General features: G+C 42.2%; 1 protein-coding gene across 5 annotated transcripts in view; it reads left to right on the top strand.

Annotated features, from left to right (window-relative positions):
* cep112 (centrosomal protein 112) overlaps nt 1-14,506 on the top strand; it is a 112,980-nt gene that overhangs the window by 79,778 nt on the left and 18,696 nt on the right. For all 5 annotated transcript variants that reach the window (XR_007882067.1, XM_051388853.1, XM_051388851.1 and 2 more), the window contains one exon: nt 11,718-11,807. Coding sequence is in view for 4 of the 5 variants with exons in the window: in XM_051388853.1 (XP_051244813.1) it covers nt 11,718-11,807 (90 nt within the window). In the remaining variant the exon portion in view is untranslated. The remainder of the gene's footprint in view (nt 1-11,717; nt 11,808-14,506) is intronic.

The following is a 14,506-nucleotide window of genomic DNA, read 5'->3' as shown; positions in this document are numbered from 1 at the left end:
CATGCAGTCTCAACCCTTCACAAAATCGTTTTTTTGACCTCTGGGGGGTTTATAGGGAACGTCTGATCTTTTCAGAATCCCTCTCTTTCTCATTCATAAACTAATTCATTCATTGTGACACCATTCAGATTGTGATCAACAAAGCTGCAGGAAGTCATTTCCAGTGGGACTACACACACGAGAAGCACTGTAGAAGATGAGCTGCTGACTTTTTTATGCTTAAGTGACACCCGATATTCACTCATGAGCAATTTATTATTTTCTTTCCTGTTTCAAAGAAGTTAACTATTCACAGTCTTTGCTTGCTGTCTAAATAGAAGACAAAAACTATGGAAACATTATTCTATGATACAGTTACATACACTGAGACACAATAACTCATCCCTTATTTACTATAATTACCATGAAATGTTTGTCATTATGTGTTTTGGTGTTGACTGTGGACTTGAGTGTCACATTTAGGCAGACTTGGCCACACTGACTGGCTACACTTGCTCATATTGTATCTTTGCTGCTTGTAATCTAGCTGTACCGTGACACAACACACACACGCTGTCTCCCCTGCTGTAGCCCGTGTTACAAGACACAGGTCTTGGCATCTGCAGTGGGAGCAGACAAAGGCTTTCTGTTTCCATTATCTGTGTCCTCATTATTATGATCCCCCCCTGTATTAACCACCCGCTAATGAGACTCCAATTAATGGATGAATTGCTTATTAAAGCCGAGACGTGATGGGAAGAAGTGAATCAATGAGAGAGGAAGGCCAGATTGGTCAAACAGCAAAAGAAAGAGGCAGAAAATAAAGAAATGAAATAAAGAGTTGGTCTTAACTTGAAAGAAGAGGGAAGAGGAAACGGTTGGTAAACAATGAAGGGGAAGAAAGAGAGGGAGTACCGACAAAAAGATGGAGGAAGTGTGAGGATTGAGACAGCAAACAGAAGGACAAGGGGAAGAAAGGGGAGAGAGGGGGAAAAAAGAAAAAGAAATGGCGGAGAGCTGTCAGTGGGCCATCGGAGGGAGTGTGTCGCCTGCTGACATTGTTTCCATGCTTCTCACTTCAAAGGGCTCGGATTATGAAGAGAGCGAGGGGCTTCAGACAATGGGAGGGGAAGAAAATAACATCAAAGTTAGCCGCGCATTTGAATCGGGATAATCCCAAAACAGTTGTTCTGAATGCACGCTGCACCGGATCAGATGTCCTTTTTTTTTTCTTTTTTTTCCCCTCACCAGCCCCGTTCTGCCGTTTCTAGCCCAAATTTAGCTCCAACTGTGGCTCTACTGTACTTGTGACTTCTTAAATGTGGGTGTTAACTGAAGGGACCTTTGTATCTCGTAAACCTCTTTTTTTAGAACAACGGTAGTACAGTTAAGTATGCTCATTATCTGGGGTTTTTTGTATAAGTGACGTTTAGAGTGTGTGGGAGTGTGGAGTGTGTGTGTGTAACATATAGGCATGAGCGCTTGAGTGTGTGCCTGCTTGGCGTTTGTTGTCACAGACAGGGACACTGGCTTTGCATTGCTGGTCCTACACAGTTTGAATAGCAAATACACTAAAGATCAAAGTGTGTGTTGCAAACTGTGGCAGAAGTGAAGTCCACAGGCTGGTTAGTGCAATGTCGGGATTAATGAGCATACACACTGGTGGGGCACCAAGTTTTTTTATTAACATTGAAACAAATAACTCTTTTTAATGTGAAGGGGCTTGTCGCACTGTTAAACCCATCTCTGTAGGTGTTAGCCCATTTTAGCCCATTGTTTTGATTTTCGGGTTTATATATAGACTGTGTGGTTGCAAGATTCAACAGTCCACACACACACACATCCATCCATCAAGAACTTGCACAGTGTCACACATTTAATAGTACATAAAGAGAAGCTGAGGTTTTGCAATGTTCTACCTTACTTCCTGTTTCCTTTGAATGGTCCAACATATGGAGTTGTAGTCAGTTGTACTCAGTTATATTTAGGTTACCAATTATCTCATAACAGTGGGCAATGCATGAGTGGGCTGTTGTAATGTGCTGGAACCAGGCTGGTGTCAAAGGACTGAGGAAGGTGAAAGTAAGATGAAAGCATTGTCTTTGCTTTCATCTGCCCAGTGTATTCATATCAGGTAAGGGGAATGGGAACCAATAAAGAGGAAGCCAGTGTAGCGCATTGGGACGTAGCCAGCATTTCAGTTGAAGGATTATTCACTTCCTCATGTCATCTGTTTTTCCTCATGTCATGTGGTATCTTGGTAAAGCGTCTCCATTTGTGGATGGATTTTGCCTTTGATGAGACACAGGGGTTTGAGGTGAAAGTGAGGTTTAATAGTGAGGTTATTGAGATTACTTGAGTACATGATGTGTGTTTGTGTGGCCATGTGCCCGGGCGGTGTTTTTGTCTGTGTCTACGAGAGTGTATGTATGAGTGTGCCTGAAATGTGCAGCTGCCAAATCTGACAGAACTCAAGCCCACATTAGCCTGCCAAGAGAAAGGTACAAAGACACACACACACACACACACACACACACACACACACACACACAGGCCTTGTCTTTTCCCTCTCTCTCACACACACACACCCTATCTTTCCAACTCTGTATCTTCGAACTCTTTTCTGTCTCAAACTCTCTGTCTGTCTCCACACACACATACACAAGCACACATGCTCACCTCACCCTGCCAAAAGGGAGAGGTGGCTGGTGAATAAACAATGGCACTCCGCCCATAGTGTCACCCGCCTGGGCTTTGATCAGCACCGCTGTTCCTGCTCCCCACAGCAGTGCTTCCTGTCTTTCTGCCTGCTGAATGCTGCCATGCCCACACATGCACGCACGCACACACCAATAAATTAGTCTTCATGTCTAATTCTTATACAGGGGCCTACATATACTGTCTCTCTCCCATTTTCTCCTCACTAAGTCTTTATCTGTATCTTTCTGTCCCTCAAACTCACACACAAACCTAGCTTTGAGTTAGTGCCCTTGTCTCTACATCTTTCAGTAGTGTTGCATTTTCTAACACACACCCACATGTGCTTGGTGTTTGCACACACACAGACAGGGATACAAACCTTTGATCCAGGCCCATCCAGCAGTAACTTCTAGTGCTAGTCAAAGAGAAGGTCCTGTTGTAGTGTCCTCTGGGTGAAGTGACAGCAGACATATTACATAATGCAACAGTGACCATTGTCTCACTCTGTTTGAGGGTGAGAGTGAATATATGAGGTGCACTGTTCTTTGTACACCAGACAGTGTAGGGGTGTAGCTTGCTTTGTGAAATTCAGATGGTCTAGGTGCTTTACCTTTATGCATGTGCACCAGTAACGAGGGACAAGTTGTGCACGCATACGCAACCACACAGACATGCACACATTCAAGGGGGTTAGTTGTAGCAGCTGCAGTTTGTCTGTAGTTCTTTAGTTATATATGCATTAGTTTCTGAGGGGGTTGAAAGGATGACTTTGCCTGTGGGAAGGAATGGCAGCAGTGGATCAAGAACAGGTGTGCTGGATACCCTCTGCACAGGCGAAGAGCAGCTTCAGTCGTTGTGTGTATGAGTGTGTGCATTTGTCTTCTCCATTCGAGTGTCTGTCCACGTCCTTCAACACATGTCCATGTTCTTCGTGTCAACCTTGAACTGCACATTTGTTTACTGAAGTTTGTTAAACCATCTGTGTTTCTGTCACTTTCTTCTTTTTCTGTGCACGGATACTACTACAATATTTTTCATTTCAAGCTGTATTAAGAAATGTTTTCAAATATTAACAGAAATGAAATGACTCCCCGTAACATGGAAGGGTATTGCTGCCAATCTCACTGAGAATCAATGGTTGCAATCTGTAGTTCTGTGCAGAGTTTTATGCCTAATCTTTGGTTTGACTGTCCAATAAACCAAAACAGCTCCTCTGCAAATAAAGCTATGGCCAACTGCTTCCAGCTCACATGTGAAATGGGGAGACAAAGCAAAATAGTGACCGGAGAAAACATGAAACATGCCAATGCTATTTACATAGAGTATTTAAATCAGGCGTTAGCCAAAACTAGACTAAGGTTAAAAGGTGACAAGGTGATGAGAAAGAGGATTCCAGTGGCATGCCAGTGTGGTTCTGTTACGTCTGAATTTGTAAGTGGTCAATTACTAACCAACATGTTAGCTATAAGAAGTTGATAGGTTTATATTGTCTTAAGTTGCTTAAAGAACCAGTTTGTAGGATTTAGTGGCATCTTGCAGCAAAAAATAGTAAACTCAGTAACTGCAAGAAGTTAGTAAAATGCATGATTTTGATGAATTTTGAGCAGATTACTTACTGTTTAGGGAACATTTTATATAATTATGTCGGTATTATGTATTTTTTAACAATCATACATACTTAATTGGCTCTTTTTTTCAGATTCAGTGTTTTCCTGTCCCTGATGCTAGACTTATTCTAGACAATTTACTTTACACCTACATTTTGTCACAGAAGTGAACCAGATGCTGGGATACATGTCACTGTGTTTATTTTCAAGTTTTCTTACACCCCTTAAAATCAAGAAGGCCTCGTTACCCCCCCCATTAACTTTTCTTGTAACTCTACTGTTTTACCACTGTTCTAAGGTAATGAAAATACAACCATTGGTATTTTCAGGTGATTATACAGTAATTAAAACATAACCTATGAATTTTATATTCCATTTCTGGCTATAGATCCTCCTAAATGTCACATACAGGAACTTCAATGTACACTTACGAACAAAACTAAATTTTTGCCATCATGTGCTCTAGCATGACCACTAATGTTAATTCACAAAGCAAGTGTATTTGATCATCGATTAATGATAAAATGATAACTACTTTGTCCTGGGTACAGTCTCTTGTGTTTTTACTGTGCTCTTAAAACAACTGAGGAAGCTGTAGTGCTGTCAGTAAGGCTGCACTCTAACTTCCAATTCAGGCCTGTTTTGTTCTTTCTATTTCTATTGGTGTCAGTTAGAAACATTTAAGTGTGACGGCAAGGGTCCCTCGCTCTCTCTCTTTATATATCGGTGTAAGCACCCATCTGCCTTCATGTCCATGTATATGCTTGTGTGTGCGTGCGTGCCACTCTACATGTGTGCCTGGTGTTGGCTGATTGATGACTTTTCCGGCTGTGGGCAGATTCCCGGCACCGTTTGATCCACATATCAGAGGAGGTGGAAGTACGAGAGAGATAACATTCCAGGATGCAACTGGGGAACGTGGGAAGTAGAACAGCTCATAGAGGCCATACTCCATTCGCGGACAGCAAACGGAAATTACTCATTAAACCGCAGGCCTAATGCTAAGTACAAAGAGACCACGATGGCCTAATGTCTTGTGCGTCCCTGTTTGAAGAATCTCATGTTTACCGGATTCCAGGCTGTAGGCAGAAGTTGACAAGCTGCCATTACGGCAGTAGGACCTCACTTGTAAACCTGTGTGTAACACTGTAATACATGCAAATAATTTCACTTTTAATTTGAATTTTGTGCAGTTGTAACAGAAAGCTAGACGTCTTTTCTGTGCTATACTATCAGCTGCTACTGCAACAAACTGAATCTTAAGTAAAAAACAAAAACAAAACAAAAAAACTTAAAAGCCACAAGTCTCTGCTCCATGAAATCAATTTTACTTTTTAAAATTTCTATTATTATTAAATCCTCAGTCTGAGCAGCTTTCAGACAAAGGACCAAAAGCTCGAGCTGTCTGCCTATACCAGGCCAATCAGACACCACCCGGCATATCTCATACTTCGTTTCTACATTTCTTGGCCACAATTCCGCTTAGATTATCATGGGTTTTTCTATTTTCATTAAATTAAGCATTTCCTCTGATTACAGTGTAGAGAATCATGGCGTTCTGGGTGTCCTCCTTGCATCAGTCTAGTATACAGTGGCAAGAAAACCAAAATAAGGAGCTCAAACAGCTCAAATCTGCATAGAGCTCCATAGTTCAGCACTACAAGTGACTCTTTTACATTCACAGTTTAAATACCTGAACTTTATTTAAATTACACTTTAATGCAGTAAGAATATTAGAATTCTGACTTCAGCTAAATTAGTAAAATACTCTCAGCTAGATGTATAGAGAGACATATTCTTGTCTGCTATTATTTGTGGCAACTTGTGTGGCATCAATGACTGCTTTCTGGCAACTTAACATTCAGTCCTGTATTAAAACAGGGATGCATGGTTTATTTTTAAGATAACATTATTAAGGTATTAGCAAGAGTTTGTACGCTGCAGTTGTATTTGGAAGTTTTGCTCAACTTATTATCCATTAAATTATATATTATTTGATAAACAGAATATATGTATGTAAGCCCACACACAAACACACACAAATACACACACAGGGCATATGGTGCATATTTCAGAGTTGTTTCCTATTCTCTTTCTACTGTAGCTCACAGCAGCTGAAAGAGACTGAGACGGGAAGATAGAGAACAGTGTGTTCCCCCTGTGGGCACAGCTCAGTTGCAACATGTCTTCATTACCGTGGCAATTGTCTTACTATTTTCATCAGTACTAGGAAAGGCGCCTCCATAACTGTGCCGACATGTGTGCATATTGCGATAGACGAGTTAACCGTTCTATTTGCTCTTCCGGAGAGTTTGCTACCGCCACCATCACAGTATCTTTTCACCTCAGTTTGAAATCACCTCACGGAAAAGTGCTGAAAAGCATCAAAGTACTGAGAGCAAGTCAATTCATACCAATATCAGTGATGTCTTTCAGAGGGGCTGTCCTGGTCGACTTGCTAAACCACATCTTTTTATTCCTACACACAGACAGACAGACAGCAAAGCAACAGCAAAAGTTTCACTTCTCTAACACCTCAGGAGGGAGACCTCTTTTCTCCTCCTCCTCCTCCTCCTCCTCCTACAGCTTCTCTCTTACACTCACTTCTTTACCTTTCCCACAATCTTTTGATAAAAGTGCAGATAAAAGGGAGTCTGTGCTCATCTCTCTGGCCATCCACCCCTCCTTGAGGTTAGCACCTCCTTTATTATTTACTATTAGATCAGTAGACATGCATACACACACCGCCTTGTTCTACTAAAGCTGGTGTGTGTGTGTGTGTGTGTGTGTGTGTGTGTGTGTGTGTGTGTGTGTGTGTGTGTGTGTGTGTGTGTGTGTGTGTGTGTGTGTGTGTGTGTGTGTGTGTGTGTGTGTGTGTGTGTGTGTGTGTGTGTGTGTGTGTGTGTGTGTGTGTGTGTGTGTGTGTGTGGGGGCAGTCCACATACTGTGTCTTTGCTTATGTACGTCTGTGTGCTTCGTGCCTCTTGTGTATGTATCTGTTCTTACCCTTTTGCTTGTCTGTGTGTGTATGTGAGTGTGTGTGTCCTTGGCTGGAGGCGGTGCAGTGTGAGGTTTTTGCTGCTGTCTGAAGTCGTCCAGCCTCAGTGTCATTAGAGGATCTCTTTAATCCAGACTTTGGGAGAAACTTCTGACAGCACGCTGCAAATAGAAGGCCCCGCCGCACATGAAGAGCAGCTCGGCTCCTAACAAAACACCAAGTTTAAAGAGGCCCCTGGCCTTTTTTCCTCCTCCCACTATTCCCTCCCTTCTTTCTTCTTTGCTTTTTTCCCTGCCCTCTGTTGCTTTTACTTCACCCTAGGGAAACATGCTTGCCTTATCTGCGCAGGAGGACCACCCAGGAAAGATGACTCAGGCGTTGGTGCGTCTGTGTGTATGTTTGTGTGCATACAACACTGGAATTGCACACTCATTTGACTGAGTGTAGCACTCACATTTTTAGAACTTTTGCTGTTAATATTAATGCATGCCTATACCTGCGTGGATTGCTCTGAGCGGTGTGTTTGTTGGTGCTTGTGTGCGCGTGTGCCTTGCTAATCCTTTGAGCCAAAGTTTGGAATGAAAGGTAGAGGCACATTGCTGATGGAGAGGTGAGAGAGGCCTTCAAGCCCCCCGACTCTGGGACAGCACAGCGGAGGTACCGCTGCCCCATCTCCTCACCCCAGCCACAGGTTTTTTCTCCTTTCTCCTATCTTGTTGTCTCTCACCTTTTTGAACTTCTTTCTCTTTCTGATATCACATTTCTGTCTTATCTTCCCAGGCCTTTTGCTTTGCATTTTGTTGACTTTTTTTCTCCTTCATAAACCTTTCTCTTTTCTTTCTCCTCTCACTCCTTCCACACCTCCCCCCTCCCTTCATCTCGCCCTAAGGAAATCTGATTTCCCCCTCTTCCTGGCCTGTTCACAATGATCCCAGTCTGCATGGTTGATAAAGACCATATCGCCCCGAGCATCTGGAGACATTTAAGCAGGATCCTCTACACACGGTCATTCACACACCTTCACACACTGAATTCTATAGAAACAACCTGCATCTTGTGTGTGTGTGTGTGTGTGTGTGTGTGTGTGTGTGTGTGTGTGTGTGTGTGTGTGTGTGTGTGTGTGTGTGTGTGTGTGTGTGTGTGTGTGTGTGTGTGTGTGTGTGTGTGTGTGTGTGAGAATTTATGACAGACAGGAAGTTAGACAGAGAAAATGAGGAATCAGTGATAAAAAGGTAATGGATTAAAGCTGCAGCACCTGGGAGTGAGAGGTCATCAGTGTTTTTTGTGGAAAACTGTCCTCTCTCATATTTACCCATACATTATTTGAGATTATTAGTGATTTGTAGCCATGTAAATTTCCAAATTCATTATAATTTAAAAAGGTTTGCCCCCAGGCTTGCACTGGATAAAAGTCAAAGTCAGACACTGGTGTTCAAACTGCATCTGGGGGGCTGTGCAGGTGTTCACATGCGCCTGTATTATCCACTTCATTGTATTGTTTCATTGTTTCAGTAGTCTTTTTTTTCTTGAATTAATATCCTTGGCTATCAGTTTTTCTGTGATATCTATTGCTCTGTGCCTAAAAACATCCCTCAATACAGTATAATATGACCATCATGTTTGACAGCAATAATGACTTTATATTTCTTAGGCTCTTTCTGACTCACAAAGTGCTTTTATTCATCAGCAGAATCATCCCGTATGATTCTATTAATAAAGCATTTGTTGAACGTCTACTCTCAGAGTTTCTTTGAGCACATCAGATACAAAACCCACATGAAAGAGGCAAACACGTCACTAGTGAGACCCACTAGTCAGCCTTACTTCCCAGAAGACCTGGTCCAGAAATGCTGTGTCACAATGCGGGGAATCAGAAGTGGGTTTAGAAAGTGTGGGGGGGGGTTGGTGGTTCATCCAGGGTGTCTCATCTTCTTTGTCAGCCATACTGCTGCCTAACAGGACAGATATAAGTGAGATTAGGGTCACAGTTATTAAAGTGTCTGAAGAAGCAAGGGTAAGAATTGTGACTGTATGCGTGCAAGTACCTAGTAGATCAGTGTTCTCAAACTTTTTACCACCTTAGAAAATATGAGGCTCTCCATATACCATCATTATGACTGACCCTAAAATACAGTGGTATAGACAGACCCTATTCAGCTACAGACAGTTCATACAGGAGGTAGGTTTATTCCTAATAAGAAGATTATTTATTGTTGAGTGTTGTTGTTTAACCGGACCAAGAACCAGAGCTAATTTGATGTAAAAGGGGTAACACTTCTTTTCCCAGTAGTTCCTGTTTGGAGCCATGATTGCAGTGTTTTTGAACCATTCATTTTACTTGCCCTTACTATCTTACCATCACATTTTAATTTGCAACTAATCATGGATGTATGCAGGGAATATGTAGTCACATTCCTGCACATAACGTGCATGAATGTGACTACATAGCAAGTTGTTTAAGTATTTTCATTCAAAATGTTGTAGTATTTTGATATTAATTTCTTTCTTTTTAAGATTCCCTCGCATTCACAGTCAACCTGCCTAACACCAGTAGTACCCATACCATAGTTTCAGAACTAGTGTACTAGATAATCCCCTGACATGTGTCTTAGAGAAATAAACTCAGTAGTTTAATGCTTGTTCACGCTATAGTAAACTGGTAAATCAGAAAACATGAGCATTCAGAAAACTTAAAAAAGGAAGAGTCCCTCACGCTCGTATTCCTTGGTCAATATAGTCAGAAAACTCAGGCAAATGGTGTCGAATCCACTAAAAATCCTTTCTAGTGTCGTTGAGCCTTTGAACCAATAAACAAAATGAAATGATGAAATCGAAGGCAAGGGTGGATGCACTGGATGGGGCTGTGATGGGATCGTGACTGGGTAAGAAATACCCTGATTAATTAAGAGGATCAACATGCTGGAAACCAGCTGCCTTTCATGCTGCAGAGCTAAAACTGACCTCAACGTGCTCCAGAATCATGATGGTCTAGTAATGTAGAGAAATCAATCTTCTAGAGGCCTGAATTAGATTTAACACTGCAAAGGAAGGAGGTCATTAATGCAGTTCAGGTATGGGTTCACACTGCGTGCCGTCTTGATGTTTCAAATTATTAAAAAGAAAATGATTACATGTCAGAAGATGACTCTTAGCTTCTGTGAGATCTACTGTATCTAACAATCTTACTGACAACAAAGGCTTGAAATGTGTATTATTTTTTTTTTTTTTGCACCTTCCTTCCTTTTTTAGTCTGTAGTTCTCAGAAAGTTGCTACACAGAAGTTCAGCCTGGCCCTGAAGCCTAACAGTCCATGTATGATTTATGTGTGTGTGGTGTGTTGTAGATCAGGCCGGTCATGCCTATCACCTGGACTGTGTTTCCCTCAGCTCTGAGAATCAATGAGGCAACACCTGGCCCGCTCACTCAACTCCACCAGGGAGAGACACTGAGGATATTGATGCTAGCCAGTGCCCCCATACACTTGTTGGAGTGTGTGTGAAAGTGTAAACGCACGTGTGTGCTTTTATTTTCAGGTGTGTGTGTGTGTGTGTGTGTGTGTGTGTGTGTGTGTGTGTGTGTGTGTGTGTGTGTGTGTGTGTGTGTGTGTGTGTGTGTGTGTGTGTGTGTGTGTGTGTGTGTGTGTGTGTGTGTGTGTGTGTGTGTGCGCATTACTCTCTCTGCTTTTCATGCAGGCTAATCAAAGATGAAGTGTCCACATGTGCGCTCAAAACATCTGGTTTTGCGTCACATGCAGGAACTTTGCCTCTTTTTTTTCCACTGCTATCACTTACAGGCAGAAAGGGAAGAATGCCTTACACACACGCGCACTCTCTCACACACACACACACACACACAGTGAATTTTCTTTCTTTTTTTCTTTCTTACTTACTTGCCTGAATCTTACAAAGCAAAATTGATTAAATTCTTTATTGGCACCCTATGGGGAAATGTGATCAACTCAGGTACTGGAGTACATGTGAGAGGGGGTTCTTATCCACTAAATGATAAAGTGATAGATCCCTCTTGTTACCTCAAAAGAAATATTATTATCCTTTAAAGGAATGCAGCATCACAAAAGCCCAGAAAGTTTGTTAATTCCCTGAATGAGCAACTCTCTATGTCTGTATGCCCTTGTCCAGAAATGAATTTGGGCTTAATGAGGCCGGCTTGCCGGTAATTACTGTCATGACTTTATTATTAGCCTTTTAACACGAAAGTCTAATCACAGGCTGCATCTCTCCTCACTGTCCCTCTGTCCTCCGTTCTGTGTCTTGAATATTTTCTCATTGACTCTGTCCGTCTCTCGCCAGCTCGAATATAACTGCAGATTGGTGTATATCCCTGTGCATCAGTTACACCGCACAGATCTCGAGTTGCTCTCCTTTTTCCCCGTCAGTCAACTGACAACACTGACTGTCTCTCCCTTCCCCCAGGCTCTGCAGGAAAAGGTGGAAAGTCTACAGAGGCAGCTGCACTGCTCCGAGAAGAAGCTGCTTAGCAAAGAGCTCGAGACTGAGGAGAAGGTAATGCACTCTGTCCTTTTCTCTCCATCCCTCACTGTCTCTTTTTTCATGCTCGTCAAGGATGTACAAGAGAGGCAGGTTGTCTCCTAGTCATTTGCTCATCACCATTGCCGCTGCATCACTCTCACTGCCCAATGTTTTTTTAAACCCGCTGCCCTCAGCCTTTCTGTCTCACTTCTTTTCACTTCTTGCCAGCACATAACCTCTATTTTACACTCTTGTTATCAGTCAAGCGATCCTTTTTTGGGTGCTTGAATCCTTTTTCTGCTCCCCCATCACCTGATGCCCCTAGCCCCTAGCCCCTTACCCCCCAGTTGCCATCCTTACTAGACCCTGCAGGGGGCCACAAAAGACAAAAAAGTGGATTCTTCCCTCCATTCTGCCCTCCCTTCATCACTCTACCATCTCCCATTCTCCTGCTCAGTGACAGAGATATGCCCCCTCGCACATTTCCCAAATTCCTTGAGATTTGGCTTCAAGAGCCAGCGCCTAGGGCCAGGAATGCCACCACCGCCTGTGTTCAGAGGGAAGCCTCTGTGTGCAGACACACTCGCACATGCACTTCCCCATGGCTCTCCAGAATGCCCTGTAATCAGGCTCTGTTTTGACCTTGACACACACAGAGAAGAAAGCACTAATGACTACACTCACACAGGAGGCTGTTCTTTGTACCCTGGTATGTACACCAAAGGCATTCATTCTCTTGTGTCCCCCTGTGATCCGCCCACTGACCCTTGTACACACTTCACACACTCGTCACACACCTCAGTGTCTGGCTGTCATAAATCTGCAGGAAGGGGTCAATGGTTTTTAGGAGTCGTTGGTCACTGACCCAGTCCCAGAGGCGCTGCACGTTGTTTCCTATAACTTAGGAGGAGCTGACCCCTGAGCCTGCCTGCTATAAAGTCAGATCATTATGTTTGGGTCATTCTCTTTAGCTTTTTATTTGTGTTGTTTTTTTGTGTTTTTATTGCGTGATCCATCGTCAATTGATTTATTGGTGAGATGTATTCTCAAAGATTGTCAACATCCCTTCAGTTTTTGAAATTTTACTTTCTCAAGGTGAAGAGTAAATGTTTCTTGTTTCTAAAGGTCAAGCGTGGGGGGTATCCCACTGTATGTCGAAGTATCCTTGAGCAAGATACTGAACCCCAAATTGCTCCCGATGCCATGCATCGGTGTATGAATGTGTATGTTTCTGTTTGATGGGCTTTGCCATCACTGTGTGAATGTGTGAAAGGGTGAATGTGGCATGTAGTGTAAAAGCGCTATGAGAGGTCGGCAGACTAGAAAGGCGCTATACATGTACAGGTCCATTTACCATTAACCATGTGGTCCCTAATTCCCTAGGAACCACTATGGCAAATTGTTAAGGTATACTATAACCTCTTACAGTTATTAAGCAAGTGACACAAAGTAAGAGAGAAGTAATTTTTCCTCAAGATCATCATCCTCTGGAGCATCAAGCCATGAGTTGTACTTCCGGTAGATGATGTCGGTTCACACGTGTCATTACATTTTGTTTAAAATACTGCAAACCTCATTAATCAAAATATCATTAATGATATTTGCATTTATTGTTTGATTTATTATTATTATGATTTATTTAGCACATTAAAACCCACTTATTGCTTATTGCTTTTTGCTTTAGTCTTGCATGGTTGAATTTCTTTCTGGTGCCAGTTAGAAATTTTTACCAAAAATTCTTCTTTCTGGTATAAAATCAGCAACATTATGATTTAAATCAGACAATATGTTGAAACAAAGGATGAGTAAATAAGACTAAGAATCTGACTAAGCATTTGGTACCGATTTTAGATGCTTGAGTTCTTCCTTCTCTGCCACAAACACATTTCACTAATTTATCACAGATTGTTTTGCTATGTCAGAGTTGGCAGCAAAGACACAAACAGGAAGTGTGCCATAGTCGACTAAGAATGAAGGAATCTTCGCTCATCAGCCAACTCAGAGCTAAAACCAATGCCTCAACAGATAGGACAGCTGAAGCAGGATATGGACCGATGACATCGGAAGCACACGGTTATAGTAAGAGCTTTTAAATGAAGTGCAGAAACGAATGTTTTAACATCAAGCACGTCTTCATCACAGTTAGAGGAGGCAGTGTATACACATAAAATACCTGTGCCCAGCTATAGTTGTCTCTGCTGTCTAGCCAACGCCATATAGCCATAGCATATATTAATACCCATCATCAAAAAATAATAGAAATCATACAATTTCCTAGAAAACAACATAGATTAATCTCTTACATCATTATAAAAAATTATAGAAAAGATTAAATTCTGCATTTAGTCAATTTAGTTAAATTTTGTTTGAATTATAGATTTACTAGCTTTCCCTGCATATCAGTTTGCTCAGGAAGTCGCAGTTTGTCCCATCTACCCGATGCTATGTTGTGAGCTTCTTTAACCCATTGATGTTGTTGCACCCTCACTCTCTCCTAATGTCACTGTGGTTGAGACCAGCAGGTTTACAGTGTCTACAGCTACACTTACAATACGTCTGTGGGTGTTTATTGGCACCCCTTTCTTTTGGCAGCCACAGTCGTACTCCCTGTAAGGAATCTGAATCGTATATGTACTTCTGCCTCTTACCATGCTCCCACGTGTGTGTATGCATGGTGTCAATAGGAAAACAGCCCTTCTACTGTATGTTTTTCATTTGGTTGTGTGTGAGTA

This window comes from Dicentrarchus labrax, unplaced genomic scaffold (assembly GCF_905237075.1).
Source record: "Dicentrarchus labrax unplaced genomic scaffold, dlabrax2021, whole genome shotgun sequence".
NCBI lineage: Eukaryota > Metazoa > Chordata > Actinopteri > Moronidae > Dicentrarchus > Dicentrarchus labrax.
The sequence above is the reverse complement of the archived record's forward strand: the minus strand, read 5'-3'. Positions and strand labels throughout refer to the sequence as shown.